Raw genomic sequence first — 26,962 nt, 5'->3', positions numbered from 1 at the left:
TCCACCAGTTCAAATAGATCTCTGATGTTGATTAAACATGTATAAACAGAGCTTAGGAAAAAAAAAAAAAAAGGAAACACACATATTTCACTCAAAAAAATGTCAAGACAAATGTACTGAAGGACAGCAATTAGCAAACAACATAACTATCCCACTACATGGTTGATTAATTTTCAGTGTAGCCCAGGTAGAGCAATGTTCATTAAATAAAATATTAGGTCATAAAGATATCAAGTTTCGGACTGACGTAAGTTCAGGTTTTGTCAAGCAAACCTGTACACTGCCTGCATTTGCTAGTGAACTCTAAAGATTTTGGGCCTATTTGCTGCTAACAGTTCATGCAATTAAGCCTTATACCCAAGATGTAGGTGCCTATGGAACAATATCAAGACTTCAGGCATTTGTGTATGCTGGCAAGACCTTGTAAGGCTGAGTTTTAAAAGTATAAACTTAAAAAAAGCATTCATTTGAAACCACCCTCACACACATGTGCAAAAGAAAACTATATGCATGTATCTGAAAGCAGATTTTAGCTTTACACTGTTAAACAGATTTTACAGTAACACTTTTCCTGTCTTTTCCAATGGAGCTGTTCTCCTCTAGTACCTCGACTAGAGAAAAAAAGAAAATTAAATCTTGAAGTACCACACCGGGCTTGATTACAGCACTGACATAATGAAGAGTGTCATCTCATCCCATGTGTAGTGCTTATTAATATCAAATCCTACAGATTACTTTACTTTTAAATCTATTACCATTACAAACACCTCCTCCAAATACCTTCCCTCAGGGGGCAGCTTTTCCTCTGGGAATTTTCCAGAGACTTAACCTTGGTTTATGAAGCACTGTGAGATTTTGAAGAACCAATTTTTGGTACTTACATTCATTCTGCTGCAGAATCTGACAATACTTCAGTAGATATGGGATCAAGTTCACTCCCTAAGCTTTGTATATGGCAAACACTGGAGAGCAAATAGGACATTTCCCAAACCATTTCTGTCTTGCTGACTATCAAAAAAAACCCCACAAAACCTTGATGCTGATCTAACAAGTGTTTAGGGGTTGTCAGTCAGAAGGAGGGTGGATGATCAACCTGGAACAAGGGATCAAACCTCTGATAAACTCTAAGCTCGAGCTGATTATAATGTCTGCTTGCTGTGAGGATGCTCCTGGGACAGAGTCAGTCTTCCAGGAGAGGACAAAGCAGGTGAGGGCAGCGGGAGGTTTGATGAGTTGACACAGAGAGCTGGATTTGGAACAGGTGAGAGGACTGAAACTCCTTCTAAGTGCAAAGGGAGAAGAGCTCATGAGATGGCCAGGTAGGAATTTGTTCTGGTAGAAAGGACTGGTGATCAGTGGTCACAATTCTGTGAAATCTAAAGAATAAGATTATGGAATTATGCTACCTGGCAATAAATGACAACCCTGGTATAAAAAGCATCTCATGCTGGTGAAAGGAGGATAATCAGTGGAATACATAGACTAGTTCATCTGCTTTACAGGAATGATAGAAAATAAGATACAGATAGGGCAATGGCACAATATGTGAAGGCTACAATAAAGTGTTACAGAAAAAAATACTCAGGGAGGAGGGGAACATTAGGAGTCCTTGTGGGTGGAAATAACAGAAAGGTAGGACTTCATTTGTATTTAGGATTCCTCTGTTAAAGACACCAATAATTAAATACTCAGTGAAATTAGAGAAGCTGAATAACTAGGTCAGATAGCAATACTGGCCAATTCCAACTGCCCACATACTGTCAGGCACAATGCCTCATCCAGATATGATAAGGAAATAAAAATTTTGGACCCACCAACTGACTTTTTCTTAGCACTATAAACACTGAGACCCATAAGAAAGAATGCTGCTCTGGGTTTAGTCTCAAGTTTAGTCTCAAGTGCTGCACAGGACCTGCTTCAAGAGATTTAAGGGAGAATTGCTCTGCAAGTGCTTCAAAATATAACTGAATTTAATGTTGTAGTGTACTGGGATGAAGTAAGCCAAACAAATACCTCACACAGATATCCAATTTCAAGAAGGGGAAATACATAAAAATCATGAAAATAGTAAAAGCCTGAAAAGCAATCAAAAAGGCAAGAAGCCTAAAGCAACCTGGAGGCTTTTCAAAAACACTGCATTAAAAATCCCAGTAAACTATGTGTCACATATCAAAAAGAAAGTAAAATGGTTCAATAAAAACCCTGCACAGCTCATAAAAAAAAAAAAAAAAAAAAACCAAAACCAAACCAAACCAAACCAAGCCCAAAAAACTAAGGAGGCTATTGTAGGCAAAAGGGCTGGCATTTAAAAAATTGCTGAAATGAACAGGAAAGCCCATAACAATCAGATCAAGAATAAATGTCAACTAGGATGGCTAAAAGTGAATGAGAAAATTTTGCAGAAGATAACCAAGCTGATAGTAAAAAGTTTTTTGAAGGAAAACAAAAAGCTGTCAAGGGAAATACTAATACCACATCATGCCAAGGGCTCATAAGGGGCACTCGGGGATAATAAGGCCATAGCAGAGAAACGTAGTGACTTCTCTGAAGAGGTTTTTACTGCTGAAGGTACTTGAGAAGGTCTCAAATCCAAGCTATTCCTTGAGACAGAATAATTTCAGATAAGTATGAAGGAAGTAGTACCTAAAACAGGTAAGGCAGGCGTTACTAAGTGAACACGAGTGGGGACATTCACCCATGACTTCTGAAGGAACTCAAGTGTGAAACTGCAGAACTGCTGGCCAAAGTGTGTAGCCCAACATTACAAACTGCCACTGCACCAGTGGGCTGGTGCCAACCAAGCTTCCATGTGGAAAAGGGGCTCAAGAGGAGACTTTGAGAACTGTGGGCCAGTTTATTTGACTTTCCTGCTTGGCAATGCAGTAGTCCACCTTAAGGAACACAATAAGTGAGCTCAAGGATAAGCATGGTAAAGCAAGCCTTAGTGACTACAATGTATTTGGATTTTCAAAACTGTTTTTATAAAATGCTTCACTGAAGCTTTTAAAATAAATTATCTTGGGGTTGTAGGAGAGGTGGTCTTATGGACTGAAGGCTGTTAAAGAATAGGAAGAAAAGATAGTACCTGATGGTCACATTTCAAAATGAAGACATAACACCAGTGGGTTCTCTCAGACACATGCTGTAACTGGTTTTTGCAAAGATTCCAATGGTGATCTACAGAAAGGATGAACTGTGAAACATCCCAGTCTAATGATGATACTAATCTCTCTTAGGTTGTTAAATATGATGCTGGTGCTGAGAAATGAGGAGATCTGGTGATTTCTCAGGCTGGGAGATCCAGAAGGACCCCAGCAAACTGGATGGGTACAATTCTGGTCTGTCACAGAAGAGAGAGTAAAAGAACTAAGGGCTAGAGTCTCACCTTCAAAAGAGAACCTAAAATGGCTGTGACTCACCCTTTTGGAGAAGGGAAAGCTGAGAGGAAATATAACTGAGATTTACAAAATTAGGGAAAAAGTGAGTAACCTAAACACAGACCTACTTGAAATCTCTCAGTACTGGAAATAGGGTGTGTTTGATGAAATCAGAGGGAGCTTTGCTTAGAACAGATCAGACAGTGATTTATATAATTTATATCATGTGAGTAGTGCCACTGGAGCTTGCAAAGACACACAGTTACAGTAGCTTCAAAAAAGGATTAGACAAATTCAGGACAAAACACAGATACTGAAGGAACATTTAAATTGGGTTATCTTGGGTACAAGTGAATGGACTGCAGAAAATTGCTAGAACTCTGTGCTCCCTGTAAGTAGCATCTCTTATGGTAGTTCATTTTTGGGAGCAGAATAGTGAGCTAGATGAATAACTAAGAAGATGCTTCTAATGTTATTATTTTGTGGAGGAAAAAAAAAGTAAATATCAGATTTCATCAGATATATCAGTTAACACCAACAGACTTACAAGGAGCTACTCCCATTATACCAGCTTGGATGCCAGTTAATTATGATATACAAGAATTACACTAACAGTTGATAAAATTATTTTATTGGATTTAAACATTTCCCTATAATATAATAATGGAGTTGACTTTAGAATATTTGTATGTTTTATTTTGTTCTTGTTTGTTTTTAATTACAAAGAAACACATTTAAATTTAACCCACGTGTTAAACTTGTATGGAAAATGCTTGCAAGCAAATATCACACACTAGATTTCCCAACTGTGTAGCATCCAAAAGCAGGCAGAAGTAATTATGGGTGTACTGGTAATAGCTTACCCTTGGCCACTGCATTAGTGAAAGCAACATAACAGCTATCTGTAAAGGACTGCTAGGGAACAGTCATGTCAGTCTAGGTTAAAAATAAATGTTTGGGCTTTCCCAAGAAGTGGCCTTTATGGGGGGACACAAAGCTGTCTTTTGATTTCACTTTCTATCATTCCAGCCCCTTGCAAAAACAATGGCTAAATGGCTTGAGCACTGTTAGAGGCTTGACTTGGGAAGTACAAAAGAGTGCAATTTCTCACTCTGTAGAAAGATCAAAAAGCTTTCTACTCACTTCCACTTTCTATAAAGCCTTCTAGGCTGGATATGAAGTGAGGCTGATTGTGAACTTCAATGGGTCAAACAGTTGGCCATTGTACTGAATGGAGTTATCGTTTCCTACATGAGTGCATGATTGTTTAACAAATTTTAAGGCACATATATTGTCCTCTAAGCAATGCATGGTTTGCAAAGAACTATAAATCTCGAGACTTTAGGGACTGCAATAAAAATCTTGAGGAAAAAAGAAAGAAAACCAGATTTTTAAAAGTTCATTTAATCCAGGCTTTCCATTTCATCCAAAACAGAATTTCAATACCATATCAGTGTTTCCCTTTACTCTTTTCCCTCATACCCAGGCATCTGTGTACTCCTTATTTTATGTTCTCCAAATGTACCTTAGGGAAGGGGTGAGTCTCTTGTTGTAGGAGAACAATTTAGGAGAAGTTGCCATAGAAGAAAATGAGAAGATGAATCTGTCTCAGGGAGAAAAGTCTGCTGTCTTTCCTCTGCCTTCTCACTCTGTGTCCTCCACTGAGGCTTATATTATGGTTTCTTGACATGTGGATTTGAACTCTCCTTTCTTTGAAGCTCCGTCAGGAGCACTGCAATTTGCACTGCAACTCTACTGAGTTTTTGCCTGCTGTGAGAAGGAGAGATGAGGCTGAGGCTTGTCTCTAAGCCTGGCTCCTGCAGCCCCAGCTCCAGCCAAGGTATGGTTAGATAGACTGGATATTTGTAACCAGCTAACAGTAAATACAACTGGAACATAAGTAGGCTGCAGTGAAAAAGAACAAAGACTAGAGTGTCATTAAAAACTGGGAAAAATAAAACCACCTTACAGAAGGAACTTTACTCTTTCTACTATGAAGATGTGAACACAAAGCAGGAGGAGGTGGGAACTTCAAGGGGACCATGTATGGCCCAAGAGACATTTCTTTAGAGAAACTTCTCCAAGAAACAACTCAGCATTTGCTGTGAGTTGCAAACACAGTTATCAGCAATGTCCTGATTCTCTGCACATTTGGATTTGACCAGCTTTCCTTTTGGGAATGAAGAAGAAAGTGCCATTTGCAGGTGTTCTCATAGCCCTGGGAGCAGCTCAGATGAGAGGCAGAAGGTTGCAGGCTAGATGCTGCTTTTTCTTAGCTGCAGCAGCTCCTCCACCAATACAGTGGGCAGATGATGCTTCTGCTGCTTTATTTTTCTGTTCCCACTGGATTTTAGCTGAGTCTGAGGCCAGTGAAAGCTGCAGGGTCAAGCCCAGACAAAACAGAGTAGAGTACCTCTTTCCAGTAGGCCTGCTAGGTGAGTGCGTTGATTTGTCCTAGGTTGCCTTTTGCCCCTAGAAAATGCCCCTGTGAAGCAGCATTCAACTTTCCTGTGCCTTTGTGCCTATGCTTACCAGTCCTGAACCAAAAGCAGTGTAGAAAGTAGCACAAAGCTTCCTTATGTCCTGCACCTGGAGACCTGGCCCAGACCACCAAAGCCTGGATGGTTCTCCACACATCTTGAGAGTGCCTCTCTGCCTCTAGCAGAGTCCCAGGAGATACCAGTGGGCATATTTTGCAAAAACCCCTTTTTTATAAACAAAAGTTATTGGATTATGACAACAGATAAAGCCAAGCCTATTTCCTTAAATGCTGTATCTTAAGACTACAATGACAACAAATGAAGTAGAAGCACATATAAATACAGAGCAGGCATTTCTTCAGACCTTTATTCCTTTCATAGTTTGCAATTGTGTTTACCACTTCAATGAATTCACTTCATTCAACAGATGCTGATGTGCATTCAGTAGTGGCAATCCAAAGAAAATGCTTTTAATTTGCCTGGTTTTAGACCTGTCACAAACAGAGGGTGAATTTCCAGAGCATGGCAGGGCTGACAGCTGGCTGCAGACCCTTGCAGCGCTGCTCCTACCTGAGTTCCAGGCAAGTGACAGCTCTGTGGTTCCTGGGCTGGAGAGTCACTGCAGAAGCAGGCTCTGACAGACTGCTTCAGGCACTCTTACAAGTGCAAACACGCAGGACTTCTATTGTGCATGCAGTGAGTCACCTCAAACAGAGAACGTGCCCCGTGCCAGATTATACAGAGGTTTTGTGAAAATAAATATTCCCATTGAGGATTAGCATGAGACCAGATGCTATGCCAAACTTGACTAGACTCTAAAGGCCAATCTTGTTCCTTAAACCAGATGTTTAACGGGGGTTGTGACATCTGAAGAGATCAGCAGACACAAAATACAGGCAATATATGCTAAATCAGAATGAGGTATATTGTTTTAGAGAGGTAAAATACAGACAGATAAAATATGATTTTTGAAGTGTAAAATTCTGTAAATCCCTTTTTCCAATACTTTTTCACATCTTGCACAATTAACCACAAGCAATAAAATATAATTTATGTTTTGTAGCATATCCTTTTTCTCTTTTGAGTATCAGTTTAAAGGGAGGCCAACCTCATTAGTAAGTGAGTTTACTTACTTCCCTGAGGTAAAATGGAGAGTGGTAAGCATGTACATAAAATCTGCTCTCACTTTCCCAAACTAGATAGGAAGCAACTCACAGGGAGCTTCTTGTCAGTGGCACCTGACTGCTTCTCTATGATGGTATTTTCACATTTTCAGCTTTTCTAACCTATGCAGTTAGTTTTGTTTAACTACCTCTTTTTTCTTTCACATTTGGCAACTTGAAATTCAAGGTCATTCAGTCAATAAAGAGCATGAAAAACATTTCAGCCAGAAAGTTGGTAGCTTTGCAACAGATATTTTCATGAACTCTAGTGAACATATTACAGCATCAGTTTTTGATTTTCAGTCAAAAGTGGGAAGTGGCAGAAGGCACTTGCCAAAATTCATGTGCTGGATGATGAGGGTAAGGCAGTAACAGTTGGAGGGAGCCCCATGAGAAGCTGTGTCTCAGGGGATAGGTTGTTTGTCCTCAGCTTCATCAGGTTGCTGTTGGGTTATTGTAATGGAAAGTAGATCATGAGTAGGCCATGGGAGTATAACCATTACAGTCCCCATGGCATGGTGACCCCAGGATCATCTGACTTCCATGAAGACATCAGGACTTCTGGGTAAACAGCAATGTTCCTTGCCTCCCACCTACACTGTGACTTTCCTACTACCTCTCCCTCCACTCAGACGTGGAGTCAAGCTTGAGGAATGCAATGGGAATGGGAACTGGTGGCTGGCTCTGTGGAGGGAAGGCAGAGAACTGAAAAATCTTAGGAAGTTTGTGATAGCAGAACAAGCACATGACCTGCCACCACATCTCTTGCCTGACCTATTCTTAGAGATGGGTGGATGGAAAAGGCTGAGTCACTGTCTCAGCTGCAGAAGACCGAGCTGTACAGAAGGAGCCTGCCAGCCAGGGCTCCAAGCCATACAGGATAGGAGCCCTGCCTTATTTCTCAGTGCTCTTTGTGGCAGGTGGTTAATCCCCTCCACCCCATCTCTTTTCCTCTGCCTCATTCCTCACTAGTCCCCAAAACGAAGATCAAACTATCAGTCTCAACATAATGCCAGAAATTCTAAACAGTTCCCTTTCAGCAGGGATTTCAGGTTTTGCAGGCATGGTTCCCTCTTGCTTTAGTGGAAATCTCACAGAATCACAGAATTATTGAATCATTTAGGTAGGAACAGATCTCTAAAATCATTAAATGTCTGTATCCCATACATGTATGTGGTATCTTTTCATAATTCAGATCTGATCAGCTTGTCATGGCCACGAGGTCCCTCGGCCTTCATCTTTGAGATAAGGGCCTGCTACATATCATAACAAGGTATTAACAACAAAGCATTTCTTCAAATCTACAAGCCTGTGAGAAAGCAAGATGAAACAACAACAACTTTTTCCTGAAAAAGAATAATGGTTTCAGCACTCTTAGCAGTCTAGTGCAAGTCCACCTATAGCAAATGATATAGCATTGAACTTGTACCATCAAGAACAATCTACAGGAGAAAAATATTACTTACACGGCTTCCTTTTTCAGGGAAACACTGACATCCTCCACTGCAGTCTCTGCCTCCACATGGTCCTGTGTATTTCTTTCCACCCTGCAAACCAGAACACACACAATACAAAAGTTAAAAGGTATCAGCTGTAATATCTTAAACAGCACAATCAGCTTTGATTAGCAGACTTGCTGGGAAGCGCTAAAGCAAAGACCAGGATCAGATCTAGGATTTACAGCTGAAGCCTCTTTAATATATGCTTAGAAGCAGCCATGAGTGGCTGTCCAGTTCTTGGAGATCAGCATCAAGAAATATAATGTTATTTCATTTATTTCCCTCCACATTTTCAAAACACTGCAGCTCCATACTGAGCAATATGTCACATATCTTTTCGACACATGCAATAGATATCATATCACAGAAGTGCAGCTGCTTGGATTCTTTAGTGACATGGACTAAGTCCTAGGTCACAAAGCAGCACATCCTTCTATGCATGCTCCAAATTGTTGCTGTATTTTGAAATATTTATTGGTGGACATAGAGGAAGATGTAGGTATCATGTTCAAAATCATGAGCTCCTGCTTTCTCCTCTTCTATGGCTACCTATTCTGGAGGAACAAAAATTTGCTAGCAGTCAACCACTGTGATTTAGAAGTCACTCCCAGCTTAGGTAATTGTCTTCATTTACATCTCTCCTGCCTGACCACAACCACGTTGGCCTGGACCACAAATATATGGATCACAAAATATGGACCACCAAATATTTCCGCTCCACAGAAATCCTTGGATGGACTTCAACAGGCAGGCAAACTCAGATTATATTCCATGCAAGTGCCTGCACAGAATGCAGCAGCCACAGTCAGTCTTGTTCAGAAACCTGAACAGCAGAGATCCTGTGCATGCTGTGGTGTGACTTTTATAAATGTAACTTAATGATTAGGAATGTTGTGAAGACCAGCCTGCAGGCCACTGGAGCTCAGCGTTTTGAACCCCTGAAAATGACCAAGCAGCCTAGTAAGTAATCTGGGAAAGGAGGAAGGGATTTCTCATCACTATTTCTGAACCTGACTTGGCCCACAGTGAATAATTAATACAGTCAGAAGAAAAAGAGAGAAGGATTAAGTCTAGTGGCTACAGGAAACCCAAATCCCTCATTCAGGGCATTTCACATGTACTGCTCCTCCGATGAAACCTCAAGGCAAGCCAGCTGTAGGGTACAGAGTCAGGCTCCACGTCACCTGCTCTCCTCTTGGCCAAAGCAAATGGTGCCTTTACTTTTCCACCTCCTTCAGAGTTTGAGCTTTTCCACCTCCTTCAGAGCTTGAGCCCATCATCTCTTGAAAGGGAGGTGAAAGGGATATAAACAAGGCTCCAAAACAGGATGGGTGCTCTGAACTGCTATACTGTTTCATAAATAGACAGTGATGCTGCTATTCCTGCCTCTAGGGCTGACTTAAGGAGCTAAAACAGAGAGGGGACCAAAGCTGCATGTGGCTCTAAGCAATCCTCTACTCAATACCTGAGGTTTTCCAGTCATATTTCTCAGGTATCCATTTCCGCCTTCACATTACCTGAAAACACAGCTCTGAGATTTGGATACCTCCCTGGCAGCCAAATGAATAAAAGGCATGGAGCAGGCATCAAGCATTACCCAAGTCCTGCTTTGATCATATTTGTACAGCAGACTCTTAATATTACAACATACAGTGATACAAAGTTCCCAAAACAAGTTCTTCTGCTTGTCATGAGAAGGTTCATGTCTGTATCTTAAGTACTTTTGTATACTAAAACACTTTTGTTTCAGCTTTATATTTAATTCTCATGTTTAATTGAAGGGGTAGGGTTTTCATACTGATCAAAGCAGTCCACCAAACTGAAACCATCCCCTGACCTAGGTTAGGTATTTTATTCAGGAAAGTATTTCATGGATGTAGCAGAGTTCTGTGTCATGTTATGAATTCTGCTTTATGTTTAAGCTATTGTTTAGAGGAAATATTAAATCAAGACAATTTTATAAACTTCAGCAGTTTGCTCAGGTTGGTCCATTTTTTAGTCAAATATCTGGATGATTACAAATTCACTATTTCCATTGAGTTCATTTCTTATTAAACTATATGCAGATGAAATGTACATATTTTTCTCAGCATCCTTAATTTAATGGAGTTTTCCCCACAGTTCCTTTTCTGAAATTGAGTATAGTTCTATTAATTTTTCTGGATGCCATGCAGATGTATGGCCTCTGTGATCATATTCCTCTGGAGGAGGTGGGTGTACTTTAAGGAGAACAGTGCTATGTAGTGCTGCCATCAGTAACAATCAATTTTGAATTTTCAGGATCTGTTTTTGTTGGTGCTGTAAACAACAGCATATCCCAGCCTAAGACTAACAGACAGATACAGTAATTTGATCATGTGGATTTTCAGTTTTGCCTACTGAGAAAAAAATGATGAGAACAATAAGTTTATTTCTTTAATTAGCAGACTCTAAATTTGGTAAACTGTTGTCAAGGAGAAAATAGAAAATGAATCAGAACTATGTTAAAACATTTGTGCACTTGTAAGAAAAAAATGGAGGAGGCTGCTAATGCTTATTTCAAATGGAAGTCCCAGGTCTATTGTTTGTGTACTATCCACCATCTAATATTTTAATTTGCATGCTGTAACAATACCAGCAGCTAATATGGGGACACAATTGTTTTCTTCCACAATTTTAGGAAGCTTTTTTTTTTTTTCATTATTTTCTCATTTTGTATCCTTTTATGCAGGATAATCTGCAGATTCTGCAGATAATGAAAAGAAAAATCTGGAAGATTCTCCAAAGGTAGGATACATAATGGGAAAGCATTCGAGAACAGCAGTAATATACTTCTTCTTGATTATACTTGGGCTTTCTTTATTATCTAATTTCCATCTCTTCACTTTTCAACTGCTAGTGGAACGACTCTGGGAACTTTTAGTCACATGCAGCATTTTCCACTACCTTCCACTATTATAAATATCTAGAATATTTATGATTTTTTGAAGATCACTGCACTGTTGATTGATCTTACATTACTGGGGGTTACAGTCAAAAACAAGTTTTACAAGCTTGTTAATGTTCAAAAATAAGTCTGTTAGGGATTCTCGTAGAACTTTGCTAAAAGCAGTTATACCCATGGGCCCACAACTGAGATGAAGGGAAACCAAATGCACATATATCAGTCAATAATTAGAATGCAAAAAGCCTGAAAGTTTCAAATTTAGCAATGGACAATGTACTTTGAAGTCCTCAACTATTTATGTCCTGAGGAAAACAGACTTCTGGGAACATAACACTAATGGTGACAACCCAATGTGGTTGTTTTGATCTGAGCAGGAGCCTTTTTGGTCAGCAGTGAGAACAGTCAGATCTAGGACATGTTTCATCCCATCCTTATGCTGGCATTTAAACTGACCGACTGCATCTCTCCCAGAAAGTTCCTACTGCTTTCTCTCAACCACAAAAGTGGGTGGAGGTGACTAGCTTCTATAGAGAGATCCAGCCCCTGGAGAAAGTGTACGGATGGGGAGATGAATCTCCTGACTAACTCAGTATGCAGTTAAATGAAGACAAGTGTGCCTGCACCAGAATGATATTCTAGGATTTGTGTAATCAAGCTGGAAGAACTGGCCCTCATACATGAAGGTGTCTACTGAGAAGCCTTTCAGTTCCAAGTCTTTCTCATGTTTTGGATGCTGCATAACCCTACTAACATCCAAAAAGTCCAGAGTTTAGGCAGAGTCTAGAAATGGGGTTTATAGGATCTAATTTAAGTTTTATGCAATATAAGCACAACATCTGGCTGCTGTTTTAGATCACCCAGAGACTCTCCTCAGATCTATTTCAGATACCAGAGCTAAATCTCATCATAGGAGGCTAAGGGATGTAGCATAGGGTAACTGGCTGAGATGTGTCTACAGAGCAGATGAGATGAATCCTCTGCTGAGTGTCCAAGTCTCACCCTCACAAGAAGCTACACCCTTTGATGGGAACACTGAGTGTGAACAACGTTATTTAAGAGCAGACATATGTCTGCAAACACAAAATGAGCTATACCATTGCACTGGTGTGCAAGCCTTCTGTGCATAAGGTGAGGCTGGAGAATCAAGAGTAAAGTATGGTAATTCCATCCAGAAATGTGTAACATTAATGTTCCAAATGAGACCCACAGGGTCAAAAGGCAGCCCTTGGAGGCAAGGCTGTCTCATTCAGCCAACTGTAATGGTAATACCATATTAGAGAAAATATTTCCTAGGTAATAGTGTCAGAAAAATTAATTTTTGTTTGTAAAAAGAATGAGACCAATGAGAGAAAAGAAATTAAGGTTATTTGGGAGTATAGGCAGGGTAATGGTAAGGCAAGGATGGTAAAAACTTGGAAAATAAAAAAAAAAAAGATGAAGAGGGCATCAAATTAGGTGAAGAATTAAAATAGTGAGGATTTACTAAGAGCAAGGGCAGGGACATCTGTAGGCAGCAGTGATGCTGACTTGTGAGCACAAGCCCACTGGGAGCCCCCATGGGGAGAGACCACAGGTCTCTTGACCAGGCATGTCCCTGGGGGAAGGTGGGGTAAGGAAGGATAGGCTTACTCCTAAATACCGACTGCAGGAGCAAAGGCAGTAGAATTACAACTTAATAGCCCTTTTGTGTAATTTATCAGATTTTTTACAGTGAATTTGTACAAATGATAATAACAAGAAGATATAGAATTGTAATTCACTGTTTCTTGCAGTGATATAGTCGTGAATTATTGCTAAGAACAACAGTGATATGTTACTTTGCCAAATACAGAAATACTGCTTCTTAGAGGTGTTTTCTTTAAACAGCAAATCTTAAGTTACATCTAACACTGCTCAGATTCACACTGTCCAAAACTAAGCATCTCCAGAGCTGGCTTTCCCAGCCACTGTGCTGGGATAAATATATTCATCATGTTCAAGGAACATGAACACTGCTCAAACAAAAGCAAGAGAAAACATGTAAGTAAGTGCCACCTATGTTTGTAAAGCTTGCATATTTGCCTAGTGTAAATACTTCTCATTTTTATGTATAGCAAGCATACAATGTGGGTGTCCCAACACAAAAATTTTTCTGCCCTCTTGCTTTCTCATAATTTTTTTTGTCTCCAAACAATTATTTCTGTATTTACACATCTTCAGCCAAAAATAGACAATTTCAATGCAGTTTCTTTCAGCCAAGCTCTTAAAAAACACAGAAATATATATGCACTTTTATTTAAACTTTTCCACACATTAATTATTTATTTGTTGCTAGTCTTGGCCACATTTGGGTAGCTGTCATTTCTGCGTGCCCATTCAAGTACCTCCACTTCAAGGGCTGGTATTCTAACAAAGAACAAAAGCAACCAGAGACAGACCTCAAAGTACAGTTCTATGAGTACAGAAAGAGCAGGAAATATAAGCCATTTCCTTACATACAGCTCAAAAAATAATTACGGAAATTATAATGAAAATATTGCAACTTGGAATCAAAGACTCCATACACCGACATCTTCTTTGATAACATTTTGTGCATCGTAGTTGTGCATTAACCTCTGTGCTGACAAGCCCATTCTGCTCACCCAAGTTTCACCAAGGCGTGTTTTAGAAGTTTTAGGAGCTTGCTGAAACACTGAACTAGGACAGGAGGTGCTGACATACTGCATGCCTCTGCAGTGGGGCAATGAACAGCACACTGGAGCAGCACATTCAGATGCTTCAAGTGAGGCTTCAGGCTGGAAGTCCCGAGGGAATTCCTGGCATGCCTGAGAGTCAGCCTCTGTGTCAGTGCCAGGGCGACCAGAGGCTCCACCTCCAGTATCAACCTCTGCTTTCACATTTGACCTTCAGCTGTTGATACAGACATTAATTTCAAATTCGGTTTATACAGCCCTGACTTAGAAACATTATTTTTTGCTTCCTTCAAAAGACAGAAGAAAAAATAAAGCAGGAGTATGACAGAGTACTCCTGCTGCTGATCATCACCAGACAGAGAAGAACTTCATCAGATTCAAATGTGACAGCACAGTTGTCTTTGCTCAAACCCAACATTTTACTCCTTTAAGAGCTGAAAACATTTGTTGCCTGTTAACAAACTTATTTCTCTAGAAATATGTGTAAATAACCACTCAAAACAAGTATTGAGAATGCTGTCAGTGGAGAAGGCCTGGATTGCCCAGGAACAGGCTTGGTTTCTCCCCAGAGCTACAATGTCAAAGATGCAATCAGCCATCTGAAACCACCTGCCAACAGTCCCTCTAGTGCATGGGGCAGTAAGACCACTGTGAAGATCTTAATTGTCCAGGGAAAGGAAGAGATAATTGGCATGGTCAGAGAGGAAGGAAAAGATGTGGGTGTGGATCCTCTCTCCAACTGTTCTGAGAATTATTTCGCTAAGAACTAATTCTTTCTTTCATATTTGAATGAGAGCCAGAACCTTTTCCAGACTGGATGCATGGCAACTAGAATAATTTAGTGCGTGACCTCAAAATCTTATGAATGTTTACACTTCCCACCAAAAGTAGGGGGAGCCATGTATTTACATATCCTTCAATGAAAAAACTCTGGAGGAGGAAACTGGTCCCAGGAAGAACACAAAGATACTTCCCACCAGCTGAAGAGAGCTGGTCTCCTAAACTCTGCCTAATGGAGTCTTCCCAATGCAATGAGAAGATCTGTACTTGTGGCAATCAAATATGTATTATAAACTGGTGAGAAGTTTCACATGGCCTCTCCCTCTCATGCAGTGTATCAAGAAAACTGGGAAGCAGGATTCCAAGAAAGCAAGCGGCTTGCTTCAGCTCTGAGTCCTGAGGGGCATGGGAATGTCAACAAAGGAGAAGTACCCAAAAGCACTACTCCTCCCAGGGACTGGGATGCCTTCGTTGGATGTCTGGGGTGAGGAAAGGAAGGGCAAGAATTGTAAGTCTCCAATGCTGAGAAGAGCCCAACAGACAGAAACTGGTCTTCTCAAGGGTGTCTGAGCAAGTATGTTGGAACCAGAGATGGGAAATATGAATTCTCTATCTCTCAGAAATGAAGCTATAAAATACTTTCCTCTTATGGACTTGCTTGTGACTCTTGATTATATGAACCTTCTGGCATGCAGCCTTGATTTGAAAGCTGCATAGTTTCATTTCAAAGTGAAACTTCACAGCTCCACATGTTCACTTTATTTGAGGTACTATTTACTGTCCCCCTTCAGATTATAAAGTTCTCTTGTCGGCGTTTGGAGACACTGCCTTGGAACAAGGACAGAAGCTAGGTATGATACAGTGTGAACTTATCCATCACATTTTCATAAATCCATTTCTAATTTTGTGGCTTTCATCCAAACACAGTTACCCAGAAAACCAGATGAAATCCAGAAAGAGCTTCTGTGATATAGTAGACATTTAAAAAAAAAAAACAACAAAACTCTTTAAGAGGGTAGGCAAAGAGCTGCCTACATATAAAGCATAGATATTTTAATAACTCTCCAGGGGTCTTGCCTAGTTGTCCAACATGAGTTTGTTTGCAAACAGCACGTTTTGAAGCAAGCAGCATATGTTGTGACACAGTTTTCTGTCAAGAAGTCTGAGAATGGAAGTCTAATATTTTACAGGTAATGGAGCTGAATTCAGGCATATTTTTCCTTTTTTTTTTTCCATCACAAGGTGATTATATGTCATGCTACAAAAGAGGAATAAAAGATAGGAAAACCCAGTTAAAACACTTAAAAATGTAAAAAAATAAGAAAAAAAAAAGTGACCTCTATAGAAAAATATAGTGCTCCTGCTTATTTTTGAAGAATCTGTAATGCCATGGGAAAGGGATTCCTAAAAGGCTGCCTCATGTGTCTGCACGAAAATGCTCCAGCTTTCAGGAGCTAATCAAGAAGGGTTAAGATGCAAAAGGCTTTTTCTGGGACAAAATTGCATCCAGAAAAGGAAGAAAAACATCATCTGACACTTGTCTATTTGAGCCTGCCTAAAGAAACAACAAATTTTGTCTTAGTCATCAGCTAAGGCTTGAATATATGGTAGCAGGAGACAGGTGATACTGCAGGAAAACTAAGCTCTTTGAAGAGTGTGCAACTATGGTTAAAATGTCTCTTAATCTTACAAAGGGGCAAATGTTGCACAGCCATGAAGTGATATATACAGCCCACAATGATTAAAAAAACGGGAATAAAAGTGTTGCTCTGTTTTACCAAGGCCAGAATTGGGTTTACCTGCAGAAAAAACACCCCACAGGTATAAGCCTAGTAAGACTTTGAAGCTAGAAATGTATTAATAAAGGTAAGCAAAGATACCTACATAATTTATTACTATTAGTTAAGGCAAGCCCATTGACTTCCTTGATTTTAATGAGAACTCAGACACCTCCTGAATATGTAGATGCCTAAATTTAGGTGACTTCACGTCACCCAGTTCTTTGTTCAAACAGGATTTTTAAGCTAAATCTGAGAGAAAGGTAAAGGATGCAGCAGTAGCTAGAGTAAAATCTGTATTGGCAAGTTAAAATTTGATATCCTGTTAAACTTGATCCCATCTTTGTAAAGCCATGCTTTTAGAGATGTGTATTATTTCACTATTATCTTTTCTTATGAGACAACAGACTCTCATCTAACATTCAACATGATATTCCTCATCTAAAAGATGGTGGTCTTAGGCTAAGAGTGCTCGGACATCTTAACTTGTTCTCAACACCCCACCCCTAGAAATTAAATGCATCTCCATAGAAGCTACTTAGGTGGTTCTAAAAACAGTATTACAGAAGTCAGAAGTGTTTTCTAGTTATCAGCAATGAAAAAAGTACTTTGACTTAATTCTGTGATTTTATTGTGACTTGCCAAAATAGACATAATCACTTGTTAGGGACACTGAAAAGCACAGATTGTTTCTCTTTTAATTTTTATTCTAATATTTTATTAATGCAAACCACAGTGCATTTTGTATTTGATCTGCCCAAGGCTTATGCAAGGTGCAAGTTAGTGGACAGTGTTTTCTTGATATGTGCAGTTATACTGGAATATTTTCCATAAAGGAATGAAGTCAAAGACACTATCAACCCTTAATCTGAATTTGGCTTTTGTGCAATATCTTATATTAGTAGAATAAAACCTCCTTTCCCATCCCTAAGAACAGAAAGACATTTGTTCGCATACTAGTAGCATAATAATGAAACACAGCATTCATTAAAGTAGCAATTTCTATATTTAACTACTTCTGGTTTCCGAAGTCTAGTCATTTTCAGTTTTGGAAAGACATCCAAATAATGATATCATTTGCTTGAAACAATAGAAAGTCTGGATACTAGTCTATATATGGAGATTTTTTTTTTAGTCTATTTATAAACCACGCCAGTTATTTGACCTGTCTAGTTTACTCACCTACGTAAATTGGCAGACTCAGGAAACTCAAGAACATATTATTCTTTGTGACTGGTAAGCCTTAAAGGTTCCTAATCATACTTCAGATAGGCAACCAGTATTTTTGAGAACTCATCTGTGCCTATTACACTAAGAACAAACCAATCAGCCAATGTAGGAAAGATTTTTTTTACTTTTGAACCAGCAGCAGTGCAATGCATTAGCTCTGCTCGTGGGGAGGCGACTGACAGAAACCAGCTGTACAGCTGTTCACATGGCTGCAGCATCTCTACTTTCTTCTGTGCAGTGCAATGGTGCCAGGGTTTCCCAAAATGTGAGAACAACCACTGAGATTTTATTGCTGTTTTATTCCCATCTGTAATTACTTAAAAACATTTGATTGTGCTTTTATCAATTGAATTTGTTAACTTTGTTTTCCTCTGATAACTGTTTACAGACATCGTTCTGTTTACAGTCATGGTTCAGACATGGTTCAGACATGCTGATCTGGTTCTGAAGTGAATGCTAAAGAGATCCTGGGAGTTCTTTTTTCCCTTGGGAGGGATGAAGTTGGCAATGGTTTTCAATGGCCTTTTAAAATCTTGTTGTGCCTGCAGAATCAGATATAATAAAGAAAGCAAGAAAGCTGAATTTAAATTCTTCAGCATGATTTGGAAGGAATGGATTTTCACAGGTTTATCAGATTGGCTGACACTGCATTTATCATACATGCTGATGGGTAAGTCCAGTCCAGTATAAAGTTTACAGCCCTGGCTCAATTTTCAGAGCTGGCTGTTAGACAAATGACTGTAGTGGAAATATTAAATGTGGAAATTTGCTATGCAGTTTTTCAGAACTGCTTCTTGGGACAGGACTGGTATTCCCTTAAAAGTAAGAAGAATGGGTAAGAGATTTGCAAACTGGAAAAAGAACTGCATTTGATGATGGAAGTGTTTACTGCTAACTGCTTGGTCAGATGCTTCACCCACCATTTCCTTTCTATTTCAATCAAGAAAAAGCCCATGAGAGCTAGCTTTCTTACTGACCCATTTTACTTTCCACTTTTGATTGCAAAACTTAACCTCCTCCCTGAGCCTTATTGCCTCTGCTCCAAGGTGATCAGTGCTGCTACTGGTAAAAGCCTTGGGTACAAGTTTAACAAATAAAGTAGAGGATCTGACATCAGGACTGTATGCAGACACCTGTGAAAGCTTTTCTATTTGCAATGAGGTTAAATAAGGTAATCTAGCAGAAAAATGTATTCAGAAAGAAAAGACCAATGTGCCTCTTGTGGATATAAAAACTGGTAGTCAGCTATCACTGATAATCTCTTTTCTCATCTATTTACTTTTGACTAGCAAAATGTCTTAAAACAATTACTCATAAAACTCACATGATACCTTCCTTTCTTCTGCCAAAGAGCTCTTTTAGTTGCGTTCCTTGTTAGGGGTCAAAATCTGTATCTCAATACAGATTTGTATCTGTATCTGTATCTGTATCTGTATCTGTATCTGTATCTGTATCTGTATTTGTATCTGTAGATCACCAAATCAGAAACCTGGAATGGCTGAACTCTTACCCTGCATCCTAAAAAATAAATGACAGCTTATTCTTTGGATATTTCTTCATCCTGCATGTCTGTTTCCACATCATTTTAATGAGAAGAGTGGGAAGGGTTGTTTGTTTTATTGGTTTTTGTTTGGTTTTTTTTTGGAAGGGGGGAACAGGGAATTCACTTCCTTCATAATATCCCCTTGATATCCCAAGAACATTACCACAGCAATACTGGGAAACATTGGCTCAGGATATGGTAATATGGAAATGACATTTATTTACTCAATGAAAAAAAGGGTTCATCTTTCCCTTATTACCACTGACTTGTGACTTAAAGCATGCTCTGGTTCAGTTCGACAGCTGAGCTGTTTTCTGCAATGCTGCAGAACTGGGTTAAATGCACTTTCCCAGAGTTTGATGAGTCACTGGTTCAGCTTGGTCTAGGACCCAGATCTTCCTGCTTTCTGGTCCACTTCCCTAACCAACAGACAAACACTGTCTGCATTGCTGCAATAAGTCTTGTAGCTCAGTCTCCACACCAAAATGCTCTTATCATAGAACAAACAACTAACATACTGAGATTATAAACAACCAAATATCAAGCTTTAAACTGACTTAAGGATGTCATTTGGCTTCTCTTTCACATCCTTTTTCATGACATACTTATTATTTTTCGAACAGATCTACCAAATTCAGAAATGCTCATGTCTTGGCAGTAAGGAGTAGAAAATAGACAAGAAAATAGTAAGTAACACGTTTATAGCTCACTGAATGCAGTGATATGATCTTGACTCATGATACAAGCTTGACTCTTAGAAGAGGTGGAACATATCACAGAGTGCTCATCAAGCTCAAAGGTCTTAGAAAGTGGTAACTGATGCTTTATTCAGATCATGTTTCTGTATGGCCTGTACACCCCACCTAACCCAGGAAGAACAGCCCTGAATTTGAAATCCATCAGAGGCAACCAGAAGACTGGATATATGCATACAGCTTGCTATAAGCAGCTTTCTATGAAACGCCTCATAGGTGATGCCAGCTCAACATAATGATATTGAGAAAGAATGCCCAAAGACCAAAAATGGATCTTAGAAATACTTTAGCAGCAATGGTGTGGAAATAACCTGGGACTTCAATGTTCATGTTCAACAAAGGAACAAAACAACAACAACAACAACAATGAATCCAAGCTCAATCTCCTTGTTTGCCTTCTTGAAACCTCACAGATTGTATCTCATGCCTCTGTTCAGAACAGATCTTCAGATTAAAGACCAGTAATAAGACTGTTGGTCTCTTCTAGGTACCATCTAATTATGGCACTGGTCTGGCCTCTCTAAGATCTAAAACACAAAAACCCAGTGGCTTTTCTCTGACATAAAATGCAAGACTCTGCTAAACTGCAAAGCAAGTAGAGGAAAACAGTTCTCCCCATGTAGATTGAGGAATCAAGCCTCTAGTGAATCATTACTATATGTATGGCTCAACCATAAAGACTGTTCTCCAGTGACCCTTTGCTCAACCACAAAAAACACAGCTTCATTTTCATGCACCAGAAGGTAAAGAAAAATCACATATTTGTCTTGTCTTTCTTTTCTGTGATCATGGAGAAGTCAATATCTACACTATATTTTGTGAACAGAATAGATCTCAAACTCATTAAGCTTCTAGGAGGACTCTCCTATATATCCCCTCCTGGAAGAATCAGTCTCTCACCATTTACTTTTATAAACTCAATGCTTTATCTGCTGAAAGCTAGGTAGAACAGTTTCATTGCTACCTCTTCACTAGATCCTTCCTTCTGTGTTCTATTTTTCCAATGTCTAAGAAATTATTCCAGTTGATTTTTGAAAGGCAAGTCTTTTTCATGAAATGGCAACAGTAGTGACATATGCTGGATCAGTAATGAGGTTTTGAGTCTGGTCACACTTTGTCAGCAACATCTGCTGTTCACAGAGATGAATCTCACCAAGCATGCATTTGAGGGGCTAAGTTCTGTTTGGTGCCTGCAAGCTGCATAACTAGAACTTCATTTCTCCATCTAACAAGCTGAGCAATAGTCCACAGAAAATTCCCATTCTCTGTTTATACTACTTAATTTGTAGTCTCTTCTCTTTTGTATCTTGAAAGGTAAGAAGACGGTTTCTCTAGTCACCAGATCCTGGGATCTGTTTTACTGAATTGGAAAGCTGGTAAAATAAGTCTTGGGGGCATTTACTCTCAACCCTCCAAACCTTATCCACTTTATTTCCTAAGTGTGTACTTACACACAAGCAAGTGTTATCAATTTTTCAGCTGTGAAATATAATAGCCAGGCTATAAAGCCTGGTTTCTTCTCTTTACTTGTCTGTTTTTCCTGATGAATTGTGTTCCACTCAGGCAAAGGCTTCTCAGTAGCTGGAGATTCCAGATAAGCTGCTAACTTGGTTTCAATTGTTGTGATGCTGCTCAAGTACAATCTTTTTGCACAGTTGGACCATTTCTCTACAGTTCTCAGAGTGCTACACCGTTCACACAGTGTCCACTAACAGACATTTATTCTGCTGTTCTGATAATTCAAGCATAATATTTCAATTTCCCTGGAGTTTTGTGACTGTTGCCCATTACCTTCCTTAGTCATTCACATGTTCTTTCCTTCTCTCTGTACAACACTTAGGTCAGATCATTTGATTAACTCCCTGAAGTAGGTTACAGTCACACTAACATTAAGCCTTATTTTGTGGCATTAGTGATTCCTGCTGCCCACTGCTACAGAGAACATTGCCTTTAGTATCTTGTTCCTATTGGTGCTCCTGTACTTCTTTATTACATACAAACCAGACTCTGATCACCACTGATGCAGCAAAGAAAGATACTAATAATATGGGCATGACAAAAAGAATCTTTGAAGATCTTAATATGGTAACAATTAAGACCCTTTATGGACTTCTCCTATTTACTGAGAAAGATAAAGGGTAGCTGTAGCAACGTATTTCTCAGAAATTCTTGTGACATTTCAATGCCTTATTTTTTCTTATTCATCCCCAAAAAATCTCCCACTGCAAGTAGCCAGTTGGCCTGAACTCTGTTGTCCCACTAAATCCAACTGTATCCCTTAATAATGGAAACCCAGCCTCTTCTTGCTTACTGGAGAACTTCCTTACCATCATAAAATATGATGTTCTTGCCTGTGAATTCCTGCAACAATGTGAATTAGGATCCCAAGGCAAGTAAGTTTTTCTCTGCTTCTGCTGTTTTTATTATAATTAGATAAGTAAGAAAACATTATTTCTTGTGTTTTCCTCATTAAGCCACATCAACAATATAAAAATCACGTAAAAAGCTACTCTTAAAATCTCACAATAACAAATCACTCATCCTCCACACAAATATCCTTCTTTAACTCTTACAGTCCCAAAGCCCAGTATGCTTTTCTTTGTAAAAAACCACAACAAATGTAACTATTATCCCTCGGTGGTAACAGTCTAACTCTCCAGTCATCTCTTTCTAGCACCAAAGGACCTAGGTGAAACATGACTGAAGACAACAGCTTATGCCAGATGCTGAAAGAGTAATAGGATACATTATGCAAACAATTATTTGGTTTTGTATTTTGACCAAACGTATAAGTTACTAGCCATCCCTGTTCTATATGTCGTCTTATTTTAACTATTCTATTCTTTCAGGAAGAGAGCAGTACAATGCTGATGTACTTTGCTGTGTCTATTTTGATGGCAACAGCTGGCATAGCTGGCAAAAGTGAGGTTAACTTCCCACTTCCCCCACTCCCCACCACCCCCCATCCTAGGAACACAGTAGGAAAAACGGAATTGTTCTTCTGAATTGCACATCCGTCAGCCTCCTCCTGGGAAGAGACAGCTATTTCTTATCTTGGCTGTTTTACATCGCTGAAATGTGAAGGGAGAATTTGAAGGAAGGAAATCATAGAAAAGAGAGACCTCTAGGTTTCAGAGCACTGGAGGGAACTACCACCAAAGGGGTGGGATGGTTGGTGGTGGGGATGAGAATGCTGTAGGTAATGAAAACGTACAGAACCTCCAATGATAAAAAACTTTTAAAAGAAAATATTTTTGATCTGCTATCCTTTACCCTTTTTCAAAAGACATTTAAAGAAATACCTTTACATTATTTCATTATTTCAGTCTGCAAACTTCTTATCCTCTGAGATTCTAAAGGAAAGCTGTCTCTCTCTGATGTTATTCATGCCTCAAAGATAGACAGAAAAACATCCTTTTTGCACTATTCTGGGACACACTGCCCCTGAAAGTAGGGATTTACAGCCAAATCTAGTATAAATAATGTCATTTGGTAATATTTCAAGAAATGGCAGCAGGGTTAATTTAGTCTTCCCTCGGGACTATAAATGAACACATGGATTCACTGAAAAGATACAAAGAAATTGTAATCATCTCATTTAGAAGAAGATCTGTTTAAAGGACACAGACTTGAAATGCATCGGGGCAAATTTCAAAAGATCAGGAGTTAAAGATAAGCATCCAAACTGCAGAGAACTTATCTGAAACTTCTTGGGACTATTTGATGCTCTGTGAAACGGTACCAGAAATCCTGTACTGGCAGGCCATTTGCAGTAATTTCACAACTTGCTTTCAGGCTAGAAACTTGGATCTGTTTGGTGGTAATTCCTCACCTCTGGATCTTGTGTAAAGCTGAGAGCATAGCGTAAGAACTCAAACCCAGTAACTTTAGAATCTCCTATCATGGAAATGCTAACCAGACATGTCAGAACTCAAAACTGCTCATGCAACAACAGGAGCTTGGACAAAGTCAGTCACTTTCTCCAAAGAAAGCAGAGATCTGAAAAGCAGCTCTTTCTCAAGGACTTCTATGGACAACAAGTCTTAGCCACAGCCTAGAAAAGAGACATCATCTCTTGACATCTGCTAGTGAGGGAAGGGAATAATGGAGCAGGCTTTATCAGGTTTAATTGAACACTTATTTTCTAGCATTTCGGACCTTTGTGTTAAAATCCATTAAGTTAAAGAGTGTAGAATATGGTATGCCCAAACATATTTACAAATAATTGGGTACCTATTCTGGGGTAAATAATGGTCCCGATAAATTGCTCTTGTCCCAAGAAGTAGAAGAATGTCTATGTGGGGAAAAAGATTCCTAGGAGATTATTTCTTCTTTTATTTTTTTCCCCTAGGAAAGAAAAAAACACTTAATTTGATAAGTCCGTTCTGCGTGGCAGGGGCTCTGAGTGGATCCCCGCACCGGTGCACTTTCTGTAAAGCACCAGGAGCACGGCGGAGCTGCGAGCCGGGGAAGGGAGTGGGCAGGAAGGCGCAGCAGGCACTAATCCCGCAGCAGGCACTAATCCCGCAGCAGGCACCGCTCCCGCAGCAGGCACTAATCCCGCAGCAGGCACCGCTCCTGCAGCAGGCACTAATCCCGCAGCAGGCACTATTCCCGCAGCAGGCACTAATCCCGCAGCAGGCACCGCTCCCGCAGCAGGCACTGCTCCCGCAGCAGGCACTAATCCCGCAGCAGGCACTAATCCCGCAGCAGGCACCGCTCCTGCAGCAGGCACTAATCCCGCAGCAGGCACTATTCCCGCAGCAGGCACTAATCCCGCAGCAGGCACCACTCCCGCAGCAGGCACCGCTCCCGCAGCAGGCACCGCTCCCGCAGCAGGCACTAATCCCGCAGCAGGCACCGCTCCTGCAGCAGGCACTAATCCCGCAGCAGGCACTATTCCCGCAGCAGGCACTAATCCCGCAGCAGGCACCGCTCCCGCAGCAGGCACTAATCCCGCAGCAGGCACTAATTCTGCAGCAGGCACCGCTCCTGCAGCAGGCACTAATCCCGCAGCAGGCACTATTCCCGCAGCAGGCACCGCTCCCACAGCAGCAGGAGCAGCAGCGAGGGTGGCAAAGGGCGCGGTGCAGCCCGGCATGGCCGGATACGCGCGGGGAGCTGCGGCGGAGCAGCTCCGGCCGCTCGCCCTGCGAGGCTTGGGCTCCCCGCTCCTCTGGCTGGGAATGGGGCCCTCATCCCCTGCTCATGGAGGTCGATATGACAGAGCTGCGAACACGCTCTGTGATGGCAGTTTTGCCTCCTGCTGTGGATTGCTTAGGTTTTCAAATATGACGTATGATTAATTGGGAGGTGGAAAGAACAGGGAAGTGTAAAGATTTATTTATTTTGTTTGATTCATTGTTCCTGCGGAGGGAAGTACTGCTCAATAAGAGAGCGTAATTTAGATTGCCAGATTTCTGGGTGGAGGCTCAAACTGGTGCACTTTGTTTGGTTCTGCAGGATGGGTTGTTTTTCTTTCGTAAGCAAAGCTAAAATTGATTCTGACCTATACTGCTTTTTGCCAGAGAGGTTTCCCTCACACTGAATTCCCTGTTGGGTTAGACATCTGTCTTCCTGAATGATCTCAGCTCAAAGATAATACAGACCTCCAAAGAGTCAATGCATACAAATAGGTATCAAATCTAGAAGCACTGCTATCTTGTACATAGTGGTTGTGTTGAAGTGTCATTTATCACCTGGACAGCTCAGCCAGGAAAGGGTGCTACTGCAATCACCCTGTCAAATCACACTGCTGCCAGTGGAGTGCCTCTATACAAGAAATACAAATCAAGAACAGCACAAGCTTTACCTTTCCAGCTTTATGTATAATAGAGGCTTTTGTCAGCAAAATGTGTATATGTGATCCACTGATGGATGGACTGCAGATCTGGCTAAAGTAAGGATGCTGCTTGGGCAGTTTTCAAAAAACTGGGCAAAGACTGCTTTACTTGTCACAGGAGTTGAAGAGACCATGAACCAAACTGTTACTGACCCCCACCAACCCAATGCACCTCACCCCATGTCTGGAAGCTGGACCCAGCCTTCATAAAAGCATCCTCCTTGCCCATGTTTCTACAGCCACGCCCAAAGCATTAACTAGGACTAATTTGCAGTGTTGAAACTGTGTTAGTATGTCAGTCACTTTGTTTCACTCTAAAGAAGCTCTGTTTCCATAGCACAGCACCTGTAGCATGTGTTCTGTGGCATGATTCAGTCCCAATGCTCAGGACAAATACAAATATCCTTTGTATCTACCTGCTGCAGGGCACATGTCCATCCCATCTAAATATCCCTTGCTGCAAACTGAGGAACTGATCATGATCAGTACTACCAAACACTTTTGCTGGTTTTTAATAGCTCATTACAATTCTTCTAGTAATTTGTAGGCTGAAGGTTCAATATAGTGCCTATAAGTGCATTTATATGCTTTCTGCTTTCATATTTTTCTAATCCTTGGACTCAAAAATAGCAAAAAGTAATTGTTCGTGGTAGGAGACAGCAACAACAATATCAAAACATCTATAAGCAAAGCTAGGAAAGTTTACTTAACCTGATGTTAATTTCTGGGGTGTTTTTTTTTTTTTTGTATACAAACAAAAATGTAAACTTGGGTTTTTCCCAGCTTTGACTATGTTTTAGATCTGTACAGTCAGAAAAATTTATATGAATGCAACATACTTTCTATGTAAATATACAGTGTAGAAATCTTCAATATCAAAATGATAGAAATCTTCAATATCAAAATGATAGATCACT

At 40.2% G+C, this 26,962-nt stretch overlaps 1 protein-coding gene across 1 annotated transcript in view; it reads right to left on the bottom strand.

Moving 5' to 3' along the window:
* COL4A2 (collagen type IV alpha 2 chain) overlaps positions 1–26,962 on the bottom strand; it is a 140,430-nt gene that overhangs the window by 91,126 nt on the left and 22,342 nt on the right. The window contains exon 4 of the mRNA XM_053968627.1: positions 8,487–8,567. Coding sequence (XP_053824602.1) covers positions 8,487–8,567 — 81 coding nt within the window. The remainder of the gene's footprint in view (positions 1–8,486; positions 8,568–26,962) is intronic.

This window comes from Vidua chalybeata, chromosome 2, assembly GCF_026979565.1.
Source record: "Vidua chalybeata isolate OUT-0048 chromosome 2, bVidCha1 merged haplotype, whole genome shotgun sequence".
Classification (NCBI taxonomy): domain Eukaryota; kingdom Metazoa; phylum Chordata; class Aves; order Passeriformes; family Viduidae; genus Vidua; species Vidua chalybeata.
Note: the sequence above shows the minus strand (reverse complement) of the source record. Positions and strands in the feature narration are given on the sequence as shown.